Below are 15,466 nucleotides of genomic sequence, written 5' to 3' on the forward strand. Positions count from 1 at the left end.
TATTCTCACATTTACAATTTACTGCTAAATTTAAAATGCAGCTGAGGCTGATGGGAATGTCATTAGTTTTGCAGGTATTTGTTTGCAAATCAACTTGGATGAAAAGTCAGGGATCCATCCTCTGGGAACCATGAATGTCTATGCCAATCTTTCCAGTAGACATTGGGATGAGTCACTTCATAAGTGAAGAATTAAAAGATTAAAAGTCAGGGAGTCAAGAAAGTCAATAAAGAAAGAAATATATTATCTGGGATCCTTGAATATCTGTAATGAATTTCATGGCTATTCATCAGATTTGACTCAAAAAGCTACAAATGTCGACCTCATGGGTTGTCAGTAGGATTAACCCTTTGGGGACCGTGAATATCTGTAAAACGTGTCATGGCAATCCATCAAATAGTTCAGTCTGGTCCACAGTGGGTTGACCAACTGACCATATAGGCCTCGCCGTTAGCGGGGCTTAAAAACAAGCAGTATGTATTTGCTCTGTTGCCAACAACTTATCACAATAAATAAAAATAAAGCTGCACTTAGCTTGATGAGGTTCCAAGTTGTCGACAGCAGGTGACGGAAAACTCAGTTGTGAAGTGCGTTATGTGGACAGTCGACATCACCAACGGAGAAGACGAGGACGAGCGACACATGTATGGATTTTAAATCCATGAAACCGTTATTGTTAAGTGACATGGCTGGAATTTTCACAGGCACTTCTGTCGAAGAAATACGACAAGAGCATCAGCAGAAGCAACACATTAGTGAGCAGGTGTGACGGGTTAAATGGGCTGCCTTTACGAAGGTGCACTTGATGCTTGTGACTCAGGCTGCTGTCCGGAAAAGCCGGTACCGACTCATCTCGTTCTGTTATCAGAGCATCTTCCTTTTCGGAGTTCCCAGAATTTTCATTAGAAAACTGAGTTAATAACCTTTTCTGGCAGATACCAGAGACATTAAGCAGAAATAACAAATTATGAAGAATGACCTGTCCCATTAATCATCTCTCTCGCTCTCTCTCTCTCTCTCTCTTTCTCTCTCTCCCTCTCTCTCTCTCTCTCTCTCTCTCTCTCTCTCTCTCTCTCTCTCTCTCTCTCTAAATCCATAGCCCAAAGCAATATGAAGAGAAACAACAGCAAATTATTTAAGCGTAATACTTTAATTCTGTCATTTCCTTTGGTGGAATTATCCCTGAAAACACAGACATGGATTTAATGTACCCATACATTAAAGACTCCAATTGTAATTGTCTTTACATCATATTGCGTAATCTGATTGATTGATATGTGTTTGTTCAAACAATGTCCTTTTCTTCCTTCCCGACTGCACTCCTGAGAGTGTTTTCTTTCCCCCACAAACTAACCAGTCTAGAGGAGAATTGTCCTCACTGCAAATTAAACAAATTCTTCATTGCAACATACAGTACATACATTGTTCTAATATATGCTTTCATTTTCCACTTCTAACATACATAAACCTAGCTGTGTGCATTTTTGTCATTAAGCGCCATACATTTTAACAGACTAAATACTTCAAGTGTCTGTCAGCTCTCACATTCATACTGCATCTTTTCATTAAGGATCAGTCAGTCTTTAAGACACCTCTTGGTTTATATGTCATGTAGTCAGTTGAAAATAACATTGCTACATGAGAAGTGCAATATCACACAGTTCAGCTCTGTCAGAGCTGAGTATTGGCATATCAAAGTGTCTATTCACTGTTGTTCTGCTTCCATGATGTTGCATTGTATCTAACACAAGGCTCACAGGCTTCAGGGACATCGGGCCCACCCAAAGGTCAATGTCTGTCCTTCACAGAGCTCACAGAGTTTCCCTTGAAGCCTTGTGTATCTTAGTAGTAATGCACTCTTCCGATAGTACCTGTTCCAGACCCCAGGATATCAGGCTGGCCATTCCTCCAGATCTCGCGTATGATTCGTTCCCTCTCCTCCAGTCGCTGTGCCCGTTCCAGCTCCTCAGCCGAAGTAAATACGTTCACACTCAGTGTCCCATTTGATTGGCCGGTATGATTGCCAACTGGGATTTCTGTGCTGGGCAAAGGGATAGGTGCCTCTACATCGTCCCCGTCTTCATCTTCATCGTCCTCGCTCTCCTCGTCCTCCTCGGTGATGTCCTTTAAGTGCTTTTTCTCCGGCGTGGCGGGGGCGACGTTGGTCCGCGGCTTGCAGGAGATGCGGATGACCAGGAGGCAGAGCGTCAGCACCAGGCCGAAACACACTCCGAGCACAAAGTAAAGGCCGAAGCTCTCTGGGTTTGCTAAGGAAAGAACAACATGAACAACGTAAATGGAGTATAATGTTGCTACTTGATCTTTTGGACAGAGATCACTATGACTGATATATTGTGCTGTGACTTACCTTTGATGTGTGCATATGCAGCTATGCTGTTGCTCAGCAGGTCCATTTCTTTTTTCTTCACATCCATGGTGACCTTGACTTTGATTTCTTCCCACCTGAAAAACAACAAACATATGACACCGTATTATGACTCCATATTAAATCAGACTTTGGTGTGTAATTCGACTACACGTAGACAGCATATTCATGCTTTTTCAGGTGCTGAAAGTCTTTGAAGTCTTCCCCAAACACCCTTCCTCCAGAGTCACATTCCACGCAGTGCCTGGATGTCAAACCCACTGACCACAGTACTTCTTCATAGGCCATGGAGTGTGGGTTGAATGAGGCTTCCAAGTGTCAAACAAAAGCTCCTCTGTGTCCTTCTAAAGTTCTGACTTAATCTGGGATCATCATAACACATTTGGCACATGGCACTCTGCCTCTGCCATTTTCTCTGAACCATGACAGGCCTCTATAATAGAGATCAGGAGTCAACTTTCCAAGTGCCCACAAAGGACTCCTTCCTGCCTGATGGGACTCCCAGATCAATTTGTGAATCTTAGTGGAAAGGAGGTCTGTGTTGTTGACTGTGTATTGTTTGGACTTTTGTGTCCCTGACATTTAAGTAGTCTGTCCTCTTGGCATCCTGCCAGTCTGAGGAGCTCTATTGTGTTTTAAACTGATCACACACTGACCCGTGTGTGGCCGTGACTCCTTGCACTCCCAAGGGAGTCCTTGGTAAGTCCCAAAGTAAAACCTGTGGAGCCATGCACCAGATGTGATACAAGAACAGTTATAATCCATTTTCCTTTACAATCAGTTATTTGTTTACAACAGCTATTATACATCCTCTGTGTTACCTTCACACTACTTCCTCACTCAGTAGCCTTTGTCTCCATGAGAAACAAGCCTGTTTCTCATCTGAAATGTTTTTTGGTTGTTGCCCGCATTAATTAAATACCGAACCAGGTCTGGTTGTGCTGTTGGGTCAACCCTCCTCAGCTCCACTATTCCTCCACCCTGCAGCCCTTTCCTGCTGACTCTGTCTTTTTTTCCCTCCACTTTGCCATTGTGAATATTTTCCATCTCCCTGGCTTTAATGACATCATGGTGTTGCACAATGAAACACATAAGAGTGCAGATGGCAACAGAGGAGAGTCCAGTTCCAAATAAAAGGAAGTGCCTTTAATCGTTCAAGCGAAATGTTAACACCATTCCTCTTTAACATGTGCTTTGTGTTGTGGCTGACTGTGGGAAAAAAATACCCTGCTCATGTGAAATGATGATGAACTCGAAAGCCGTCCCACATTTACGTGAGCACACTTTTCTTTAAGTCGAACCACATGGCACAATATCGACAGAACATATGGATGTCCTCAAATTGCACATGTTTGTGTTTGCATTTACTTCCAAATTGCACCCACTGATAACCCCAGTGCCTGATTTGTGTCACTTATTTGTAGTTACATTCAACCATAAAACCACACGAGTAAAACATATAATGTGGCTCAATAATGAACTTTAAAACACGGCAAACATTCTCCTGTAAAAGCAGAAGTAAACAGAAAGTGGAGCGCAGATGAAGTATAAAACTTACCACAAAATTGAACTATGAAGCACGTCCTCAGATCCAGCTCATGGTGTGAAAGAAGTTGGAAAATGATGACGCTTCCCTGTCTCTCTCTCTCTCTCTCTCACTGTTGGATCATGTGGCCACCCTGAGACGAGAGCAAACACACACACAGACAAACGTCAAGCCACATTAGATCCAAACTCAGTGAGGCGTCTGCAATGCAAACAACGACAGGCCTATTGCAGGCTACACGGTCCAGCAAGAGACTAGAGGCAGGCTTTTCATATTTCACTGGTTCAACTGTGCTGACTTGAGCCTGCACAGAGTTACAAAAAAAAACACAGGAATGTATACACTTGCCACTTTAAGTACAAAAATACAGTTTAATGCAATCCAATACAACAAATCCACCACATATTCTACATTTTGGAAGATTATGATGATCAGTGATATTTCATCATTTTGGAGCGTAATTACTAGCCATAGCCAGTAGAGTAGGAGAAAATGTTCAGAATAAAATCTATTGGGGTAAAACAGCGTGACCTATAAAGAATTGAATCTAATTCTATATAGACTCAAATCCAATTATAGTAACTATATCATCATGTAGAGTTAACTATATGAACACTAAATAGAATAAAACATACTCTGAATTATTAACTAAGTAGATGTTACTCTATTTAGACTGGGACCAAATGATATATAGTACTTTTTTTTCCAATTTGAGTCAAATTTACTTTGACAAATGTACTGTGTACTGCATGTTCTCTCAAAGAGTGAGGAGAATTTTAATTTCAGTCAGACCTTTAAACAATTATATGTTTTGCACATCCTAACTGGTTTAATGTGTCAACATCTGAAGTTTCCCTTCTACAGCAAAGTTCCCTCACAAAGTTCCCTCACAAAGTTCCCTCACATCCCTAACCGCTCAAAGCACGACAATCTGCTAGAAATCCTCCAACACGAGCCACAGAATCACTTTCCTTTACTCAATAAAAGGCCTATAATGTGTGGGGGGTTCGTGCTTGACATGCCAGGTGGAGGATTGATGGCTGTGAAAAATGCTGCGCTCTGAAGTTTTCTAACTTGTTGCCCTGTTCTGAAAAAGCTCCTCTGCCAGCTGAAGTTGGTTTAACAGAGCCTCTGTGCTTTCTAGGGTAGATTTTGATCTTGCTGACTCTTGGCAGATTCTATGTACACTGCAGAGCGCCTGACCGAGACAGAGCTCGGGGCTAAGTGACAGAGCGGTCACTATGGTAACATGCTTCCCAGGCCACCCCCTCTGTCCCCACGGGAGAGAGACGATGGAGACGAAGGGCCTTTTGTTTTTGCAGAGCACCATAGGGATGGACCCACGCGCTGTCTTCTTGCCGAGCTTCCTTCCTTCCTTTGCAATTAAGAACAAGTTCATCTCCTCTCTCCCGCAGAGCCTAATCCTTCCTTACTAATGGAATCTATTCATGATTATCCAAGTGGAGCTGGAGAGCATAGGCTTTCAGTGAGATATTTTGTTTTTGTCTCGAGGGAAATAAAGTGAACAGCTCGAATGACTGCAGCAGTCCCTCAAGCCAAGGTCAAAGCTAATGACTGGACACCTCCATACAGTAATTGGCCTCTTCTCACACTGGAAAGCAGCCAACCTGAGCCTCATCAACACTCAGGCATCTGTTACTGTTGGTTAATGACAACTGGAGAACTGTTTAACGCCAATCCAAACACTAATTATCCTGCCCTGTTGTGTTGTTGTGTTTTTGTTTTACCTCAAGAAGGAAATTATTAACAGACCTTCTCCTCCCCAGGTATGTGCTATCCCATGACTCAACTTTCAGACATTTTCTCTGAGTGACTCAATTTGCTTCCCTGTTGCAGATGTTGCCCTTCCCTACAGCCTTGAGAATGAGACCTCAATTACAACATGCATTTGCAGTATAATACATAATTTTGTCCCATCATGTTTTACTCAAATGTAAGTTGCGTTATAAAATGCCTGGTCAATATTATGAATGAAACACTCCTCACATTTTACTGATGTGATCATATGCTGACAATAACCATGACAACTTGATAAAAAAAGGAACAAACCCAAATTATATTTGACCAAGCAATTTGGCAAACATCAAAAAACAAACATTCACACCAACTGCTCTGCCATATAAGTGAGAATATTGCAATAATCAAGACACCATATGGTGTTTTTGTGTGGCAAAGCTGTACACAATATCAATTCTGTTGGAACTTGTCAATTATGGCATTTTAAACAAGCTTTCCTCTCTCTTTAATTCATTAAGTTCCAAATAATAATCATATCGAGAGACGAATGCATGAAACAAAACATAACAAACATATTTTCCAATCATTTGGCTAACCAAGGGGCGGCACGTGTCTTTGTGCCACGTCCAAGCTTCTGTGACGTGAATGTTTAGTCCTATTTTCTGTCCCTGCAAGCTTATCGTTTGTCTTTCCCGGCCTCATATCCTGAGGTCAAACACTCAGGCATCCCCTTCCTGAGTCCTTTGCATGCGGCCGACTATTAAATAATATCTTCACCCATCCTGACAAGCCTTAAATTGTGTGGGAACCACATGTCTCCATCTCTTCATTTCATATTAAATCAAAACAAAATATAATCCCAGTAACAAATGATTGGTTTGCTCAACTCATGTCAGCGATGTGATATTTATGTAAGGTCAGAGGAGAAGACGTGTTCAGACTGCAGGGAGCATAAACACATCATGGTGTGTTGTGGTGGCCTGAGAAGAGGTCAAACACTATTTCTGACTGAGCATTGTTTGTTCTGAGGGGCCGAAGAAACGCTCCAAACTATCATGTATTGTGATATTTTCGTTGTCATCCACTTTGCGATAACCACAATGGCGCTTCCTTCCCACAGGGTTTGTCCCTTTCCGCGGGGACAACATCCAGGTCAAAGCCCTCCATCAAGATCATTGCCATTGTCTAAGATAAGTATGTAAAGACAGAATGACTAAGCTGTCTTCTGCACACAGATTTCAACTGTGTTGATTCCTCGCCTGCCTCCTCACATGGGCAGACCTCCAAAGCAAAAACCATCCGCAAAACTCCTGTTCCACAATGAAGAAATCAAAGTCGTAACCCTTCACTGGAATTTATGCAGGGAGTCAAACCACATTTGATTTATACACAGAAGACGAAAAGGTCAGAGTACACAAGGGAGCGAGTCTGTGTTATTTGAGTCTGTGTTATTTCATCATTGTAATGACACACGCCAAGAAATATTGTCAATATACAGTGCAGCCCCCACAAATTTTGACACAACGGATGATCTTTCTGTGGTTCGCCTGTGACAAAGCTTCACAGAATGACAATTTTAATGTAATCACACAAACTTAAGCCCCCACATAGACTGAGGGAGATCACAGAAGCAGCCATTAGTGTTTATGGCATCTTAAATAGTGTCTTTGCTCTTGATTATGTTCATTAAAGCGTTCTTGCTTTGATTCTGTGGCTGCCACTGTCTGGACTTAATGATGCACAGCATCAAACAAGCCAATCTGGGTAATTTATTCACTATTTTCAGCTTGCCGTCCACATTCTGAAACTCTGCATGTTCCCCTTAAATAAATATACTGAATCAAAGCTTGGTCTTGGCACAGTTATTCTCTCACTGATGGAGAGCTCAGCTGATGAAAGTTTAACAGCAACCTTCAAGCTGTATAACAAAAGTATCTACTGGACGTCTCCGCAAGCCATTTATCACACAAGCCAGAAAACTGACTCCAAGTACTGAAACAAAATGGAACTTTAAGCTCTCCCCTGAACAGCAGAGGTGCAGGCGATTACTTTCCACTCGGTAAACAGAAACATTGTCCAAAGCGAGATCTCCGTTCATGGTGTCTGTGGAAGCATTCATGAACGTCGACAGGATGAAGGTAATTTTTTGTGGAAGCCGCAGTGAGTTCTCTTCACATCCAAGAAGGTTGCAACATGACATTTCTGTAGAAAGTAAGAGCTCATTTCTTCCTAGTTCCTCTTGACATAAAGATCTTGGGTTTTAAGCTGTGCAAACGGTTAGTGGTGCTTCCTCCTTGTCAAGGCCTGCCAGAGTATCTGACTGAGAGGAAAACTGTTGCATTTGGAAACAGGACAGGCATGTGGTTGCCATCAGGACAGCGATGTGGAGCCCCAGGTGATGTTGACCTCGGACGGACCCCGGTCAAATACCTTTACATCTTGTTTTATGCTGTAAAACGAGCCAAGTTGGAGTGGCTACACTCAAAAGCAGAAGAAGAAAAGCAGATTTCTGCCAAATGTTGTCCATATCTCTCCTCTCTCTTCAACCAAAGAATACAAAAATGGGGTGATGCAAACCCTGCCTGGTGAAAAGCCTGAGGAAGTCAAGGACAGTTTATCCTTGACTTACATACAGCAGCAACAAAAATACCTCAAACGAAAGTCCCCTCCCTCGCTTGTTGTGAATCTTTCAACCATATCGCACATCTTCGACAGCAGATGTAGTTTGGATAATTTGTTGTTTATTTTCATCCGCACATACCTTCAGGTACATGCGTGATATTTGACCCCTGCACCAATTCTATAAGCAATAGGAGCAGTGGGCATTGTCTCACTCATGAAGACAGGAGATCAACAATGAACGGCCTAACCCTCAACCATGATGAATAAAATGAGACAAAGTCCGAGATCTGCATCTACATCTGCAGATGACGGCTGTGTGTTACTGTTGAAAGCACTTCAGAGACAGCATGTATTGGGCTTTAGTTCAAGAGACGATGACACTAAATTATGCTGATTTGAAAAACACCCACCCACCCAACACTCTCTGGAGGTAAAAACAATGAATCAAACACATTTTAAATCATATTTGACCCTAGTCTGAACTCCAGTGTGCTGCCAGCTGCAAAGACAAACAGCACCAGTGAATGCAAAGTTAGAACTTGCCCAACTTTTATTAAGTTTCCTCTTGAGTGGGCCTTAACTGGACATAAATTGAGATATAAACCTGTGTTGTTTGTGCAGCATTCAAATTTTGACATTTTCCTTTAGACAAGTTGATCCAAAACTTCTTGAATATGGTTTAGTGTTTGATATAGTTCTGAAAGAAATCTTTGTTCAGTCATGTGTTGATGTCTTTGGCTTTGGGCATGCACTTTATTTGACATGGACTCAATCAACAACAGCTTCAGCTTCAAGTACAAAAAACCTTTTCCAGGAATAAACACAGACTTAAACTCAGTCAGGCATTGTCGGCAAGTTATATTTTTTACTTTACTCACTGCACTTTTCAGCAAGAGTAGGGTTGTAAATTGAACATGACTCGGTATGCATATGTGACGCCAGCTTGGCTCAGAGTAACTGCAACCCTTGCCCCAATGAATCCCTGTTTATCTTTAGGTCATAAAAAAGGGAACCACAGTGCGCTGCTTGTCCTGTGAAGAGCACATTTTGTGGACAATGGCAGGTAATGGGAGATATGGGACTAAGCTGTGGGTTAGGGCAAGTGGTTAATAGCACCCAGATGTGTTCCTGATGTGAGGCAGAGTCTGAATGCTTTATGTAAATCAAAGATATCCTGTGTTCCATCTTCATACAGTCGTTATCACGGTACCAATCAAGCGGCGCTCATGGCATCCAGAAGCCACATTACAACTTCAGCTATGTGTGTGTGTGTGTGTTTGCTGACGTGGTTTATTTGTGTGTGTCAGTGTTGGTAGTCACTTATTGTCTGTGTACATTCCCATATGTTGAAATTGATTCATATGAACATTCCTTCTTGATTCTCCAAAGCAGTGGGCTTTAGATGGTCCTAAACTCAGAGCTCCAAAAATAGAGCCATGATTTCACCCTTTTCATCGATCTGGGCCACCATCCAGCAGCATGCCAACACCACATACTGTATCAATTACATGGACCCTACAGATTACTCCGTGACACAAAACACGTGTTTGCCCTTAGTGTGATTGGGTCCGTAGCGTTTACTCTATAGAGCTCATGAACATGGTGCGGGTCCACAAGATTTAGGAGGTTCAGAAATGTTGTTGTGACAGGAACTAAGTTGGTGTAGTAAAAGTGAAGGATGGTGCACGTTGTGTGCTATTTAAAAAGGCCTGTGTGACTTCTAATGACCTATAATAGCGACCAGTAGTAGTCAACAGTATTGCCATCTGTCATGGTTTCTTTAGCATTACAGTAACATCTTATTTTTTGAATAGATAGAGATGAGTAAATACGCCTTTCAAAACAGATCCAACAGAAAAAAAGCATTATGTTAGGTCTTTTCAGTAAGGTGATGTAGAGATATACTTAACACTTTGTCTTATGTGACAGTTATTAGGTTCTGGGCTGGGAGAGAGAATACAGTCTAGAAAAAAATAGATCTCAGAGCTTTTTTTGTCATTGGTTGTTATCTTCTAGGGACATTCAATTGTTTTGTTGTGTCTGATTGTCTATTTGATACATCCAGACTGTGACTAACTCAATCTTTGGTCAACACCCTTTTACCAAATGTATGGAGTTATAGTATGTTGCATCCTGTTTGACCAAATATTCACATATAGTTTCAGAAAAACAGAAGGCCACCACTTCTAAGGACGCTCAAATGCATTGTTGCATGTGTTTCAGTTTCAATGTCCACTTTATATGTGTGTGTGTGTGTGTGTGTGTGTGTGTGTGTGTGTGTGTGTGTGTGTGTGTGTGTGTGTGTGTGTGTAGGTGTGTGTGTGTGTGTGTGTCTGTCTGTGAGATAGCTTGGGAGGTATATGTATCTGAAATAGGAGTATAAGCTCAGGCAAACCCGCTAGAATTAGCATGTCAAACATCTGCCCGAGTTTAAACAGGCAAGTGTCTGGACGAGTGAAGCTCCTACTAGAAAGCAATAAGCCCTGAGCCCTGCAAGACATCAGGGGCTGATGGGAGCTTTACTCAACACAGTTTGTGAGACAAGTCATTCATCAAACTCCCTTTTCTCTCTTAGTCTAAAATATCCTCCTGGTTACTCAATGCCAGTGAGATTAAAGCTGCTGTGTTGAGCAGAACATAAATTCTCGCCAATTATATCTTCATATCGAACTATTCATAACGTCACCATTCACTTTTGAACAATGATTTTATGAACAGAATTATCTCACGAGTAAAGTGCACTGAGTAAACCTTTTGTTTATAAACTCTCCCATCAGAAAATAAATAATCTTACCCAATTGATGCATGAAGTGCCTTAAACTTGCAATCTTTCTAATAGCCAGCAGGTTGTGACTCTTTGGTTGCAGGTGTTTAGCCAGTGGCTAAAATGCCAACTTCCAGGTTTTAAAACAGCAGTTCACAAACCAAGACGTCACGTTGAATACGTCCACTTCTTTTATCCAGTGGATGGCTAGAACGTTGTGTTTTAAGACACTTTGTACTAAAGCGAAAACAGTATTATAGAAATGGTTGTAAGTTTAAACAAGTATTTAATGAATGCTCTTAAATTATAAAACATAAGGATGTATTTTCAGTTTGCAGTGAGTTGCAGGCATTGACTGAAAAATAGCAGATAGCAGCAGGAATAGTAGACAGTGAGCTGCAGTAACAACCGAGAGCGTGTTTGAATGGACCCCTCTGTTATGGGAAAGACTGCTTCAAAGAGATCAGCTGAAGATAAGGTGATCTGGTTGAATGGCTGCATGTCATTCATTGTCTAAAGATGCGCCATTAAATCTATTATCACAGTATCTCCACATTTCATTAATTAATTACTCATCTCTCCTGTGAAGATATGGCTGTCCTTGGTCTCCAGTAAAGACCAATCAGAGTCATAGTTCAGTTCAGAGAGGTGTGATTTGGGTAAAAATGGAAATATGTTCCGCCAAAGCACAGACTGGGATGTGTAAGGGAGCCACTGGTGGGCTACAGTCTTGCAAATGGTCAGGCTGAACTGTAAGTCATACTGTATTTAGTTAGCCTTCAATAGCTTTGAGAAAAAGGAGTAAACATGAAAGTATTACTGATTCTAATTTATGCATGTCAAAGCCTTTCCATTTCTTTTGTTAGCAGAATTTTCTGCGTGTCCAAGTAATACAGGGGCAGAGAGACATTATAAACATGAAGACCTTAATAGCTGAGCGTACACTTTAATTGCAAATTACCACATTGCCTAAGATAATTTATTTTGTAATATTGGCTAATAAGTAGAATAGAAAATTAAAGAAGCTGCTTTATAATCTGAATGGAAAAACACCCCTTGGGACTATATAGATTTGTTTACTAAATCAGCCAAATTCATTCTCTCTATGGAGTTGCTCCAGGCTTTTTACAATATGGCTTCATAATATGCACTTGTTTCTGTCCTTTGAGGAAATATTTCATTTCGTTAATATGATAAACACTAAAAGCACGAACAAATAACAGCACATTTTCCCCCTTTTCTTGGAAGAGGTTGTGTTTGTTTCTTGTCACTGTGAAAAGGCTATGTGGGGTTCTTGTTGCCTAAACAATCTCAGTTTTGTTTAGATTGAAACGTTCGGTATCTCTCCCTGCAAACATATTGGTACCCTTGGAGTTTAGACATGCAGTTCCTATCAAAGTCTGACCTCTGACCTCTGGGTAAATGGAGTAAGTTAACAACCATCCTCAGGACGGATAATACAGGACGACTAATAACTGAGTCAGTGGTTTGGGGGAAAGGAAAGTCTGCTGACATGAATAGCACGGAGAGGTCAAACAGAAGTCAACTCTTCCCAGTTAGCCTTGGAAGGGTTACTCAACCAAGCATTCACACTCATCCTATGGAAGGTTATCTGATCGACTGGAGGAGGCACAGCTAAAGTGCTGCCGGCACACTCAGATTGTGTGAATTAAAGGAGACCCCTGAGAGCAGCCCAGCCCTTTCCAGCCTCCACCCATCACCTCCCTCTTCCCTCATCTTGCCTTTTCCTTGATAAGAGGTGCTAACGACATAGGACCAGTTGAGTTGAGAGAGAAAGAGAGAGAGAGAGAGAGAGAGACAGAGAGAGAGAGAGAGAGAGACAGAGAGAGAGAGAGAGAGAGAGAGAGATGAAGCATGTGGTCAACTGCTGTCCTTCATGAATGTTTTTATGAGTTTACATTAAAAAAACAGGAACAGCTGAAAAAGAAACAGACATATGCACCATGTGCACACTTTACATGCCACATTTTGAGACCCTGTGACGTCTCCCACCTCAGTTGGTTTTGATTAGAGGACGTCTGCTCCTTCAAGCCTCCCGAGAAACACAAAAGGCGACAGGATGTTTAATTTGATTGTAGCATGGTGACAGCTAATTAATCACCACAAGGTTAGCCAATAGCAGCTGCACAGGAAAGCCTGTGCTGTCCTGTCTCAACGATAAATGCAGCATCAGCTCCTCTTTGGCAGCGGTAAACATGCAGAAAACACACACATTTACCAGGACTACACTGATGCACTGACACTGCTTGGATGGATGTGAATATTTAGCTTCGTCTTGAGTTGATATTGACAAAACAGAGTGTTACACCGTAATAAGATATGGTTATTACTGTAAACATAAGCCAACAGCATGCGTAAAAGGGCTTTATGAAGGAGTTTACTCTGCTTTTACCAGAACTTTTTCACTTCTCTGCCATATTCAACCACCATTATTAAAATATAAACAATCTGGCAAGAAACTCATAACTCATGGAAAGTCAAAACTTACTAGAGCTTCTGCAATGGAAACCAGAAATCAAAGTTTATAGGATAAGGCAATTTTCCCAAACATAAGCACCAGTAAACAAGCCTGCCAAACTAACGTTTTATTTCACATGAGATGCAGAGCCGGAAAACTGCAGAACCTTAACTACAGAGAAGGTTCCCCCATTGTACAAGGACAGTGACATACAAGCTATGTTCACTGGGGTTTCTATGGTACTATACACACACTGAAAACTGTCAAACTCACCAGTCTGTGATGACAAGAAACGTCCCTCTGAAGTCGTTCAGTCCACACAGAAAGCTTCGGGCAAAACCTTCTTTCCCTCCAAATTTAGAACGACACACAGCATTACAAGCAGTCCTGACTGTTTCAGTTGATTCCCTGTTGTTGCTGTGGTCAAGTCCTGGAGAGCGTGTGTGTGTGTGTGTCTGCCTGAGAGTGTGTGTACAGAGTCTGGGGAAGAGGTGGTAACTTCCTCTCAAAGTTGGAGACTGGGTGAGTAAGAGAGTTTTCTCTCTCCCGGCTCCAATCCACAAGAAGCAGGAAAAGCTGTCATACTATCCCCCTTTTCAGATGGAAAAAAAAGGAACAGCCTAAAAAGGGCAAGCTCGGGGAAGAGGGGAGGGAGGAGAGCTCTGTGTGTGTGTGTGTGTGTGTGTGTGTGTGTGTGTGTGTGTGTGTGTGTGTGTGTGTGTGTGCGCGCGTGCGTGCGTGCGTGTGTCGGGGGGTTCTTTTCCTCTGTTGTTAAGGAAACCGACAGAGAGAAACTCCAGGCAAAATAGCTCAGGTTTTCCATGCACAGTTCAATGTGACAGGGAAACAACAACAACACATATAGCTGCTGTTAAAGCATACTTTTACAATAAATGAGTTGCTTTGTAGGTCTACGAGGAACAGTTTGTCATTTTTGGAAATACCCCATCTTTTTCTTGGTAAAAGTTCAGCGTGAAGATTGGTACCACTCGCTCCTGTAAGCTAAATGTGAGGTGCCAGCAGCCGGTTAGCTTTCATTGCTTCCAGTCCTTATACTAAGCTGGGCTAACTAGCTGCAGCTCTATAATTTACTGATGGGATATGAGAGCTATTGTTCTCATATGACTCTTGACAAGGAAGCAAATAAGTGTAATTCCTTCACAGTTAAATCATGTATGAAGAAATATAAATAAATGCATTAGTTCTAGTTATGTTGGATGAAAATAAACACATTTATCCTGCTGGTGATGTTATTTATGAGACTATACTCAGTCTCTAGATATTCATCATCAAGTCTCTAAGTGTGTTCATGCAACATACACTGCAATGGGGTCATAAGATGTCTGAAGATGTAAATGTGATGTTGTATGTCTCGTCCTCTGCTGCCATGATGCTTACGATACGATGAAGAATCCCCTAAGTTTATAATTTGAACTTCAATTCAGAAATGTTACTGCAGTGTGTAGCTATAAAGTGAAGGCTATTTGGTTTTATTGAAGTGGCCTCACACAAAATATGGCAAACATGTAATCTCAATAATATGTCAACTCCCATGCTGAAGGAGTTGACGTACTAATTGCTAACAGCTGCGAGCTGAAAAAACTCTTTGGGCAGATTGCGTCAACGATCGACCACACAACTGAGGCAACGGTGACAATAATGAACTTTTTCTCATTTCAGGACGTTGTTGTCAACATTATCAACATTTGAATTCATATCACACACTCATGCGTGTCATATTTTGCAAAACGCTTCACAACCAACGTTTCTTCAACTTTTACACTATCCCTGTGGGCTCAGCCGTAAATCTTGGTAGCAACCAAACTCTGCCTCGACCAAATTTTATTAAAGCCATGCGCCCGAGAGGGCCAAGTGACACTTTTGATTAGCGTTGCCCCGACTCTTCATGGG

General features: G+C 41.7%; 1 protein-coding gene across 2 annotated transcripts; it reads right to left on the reverse strand.

Moving 5' to 3' along the window:
• Positions 1 to 1,145: 1,145 nt before the first annotated feature.
• On the reverse strand, positions 1,146 to 13,964 carry eva1ba (eva-1 homolog Ba (C. elegans)). 2 transcript variants are annotated; one of them, XM_079227002.1, is made up of 4 exons: positions 13,829 to 13,964; positions 3,945 to 4,065; positions 2,369 to 2,463; positions 1,146 to 2,267 (listed from the first exon to the last, which is right to left on the reverse strand). In XM_079227002.1, the coding sequence occupies exons 3-4, from the start codon at positions 2,433 to 2,435 to the stop codon at positions 1,843 to 1,845; spliced, it is 492 nt and encodes a 163-aa protein (XP_079083128.1). In that variant the 5' UTR covers positions 2,436 to 2,463; positions 3,945 to 4,065; positions 13,829 to 13,964; the 3' UTR covers positions 1,146 to 1,842. The 2 variants fall into 2 exon arrangements, with proteins under 2 accessions (XP_079083128.1, XP_079083129.1); XM_079227003.1 differs by lacking the exons at positions 3,945 to 4,065; positions 13,829 to 13,964 and having other exon boundaries at positions 2,369 to 2,484.
• Positions 13,965 to 15,466: the final 1,502 nt, after the last annotated feature.

This window comes from Taurulus bubalis, assembly GCF_910589615.1.
Source record: "Taurulus bubalis genome assembly, chromosome: 12".
NCBI lineage: Eukaryota > Metazoa > Chordata > Actinopteri > Perciformes > Cottidae > Taurulus > Taurulus bubalis.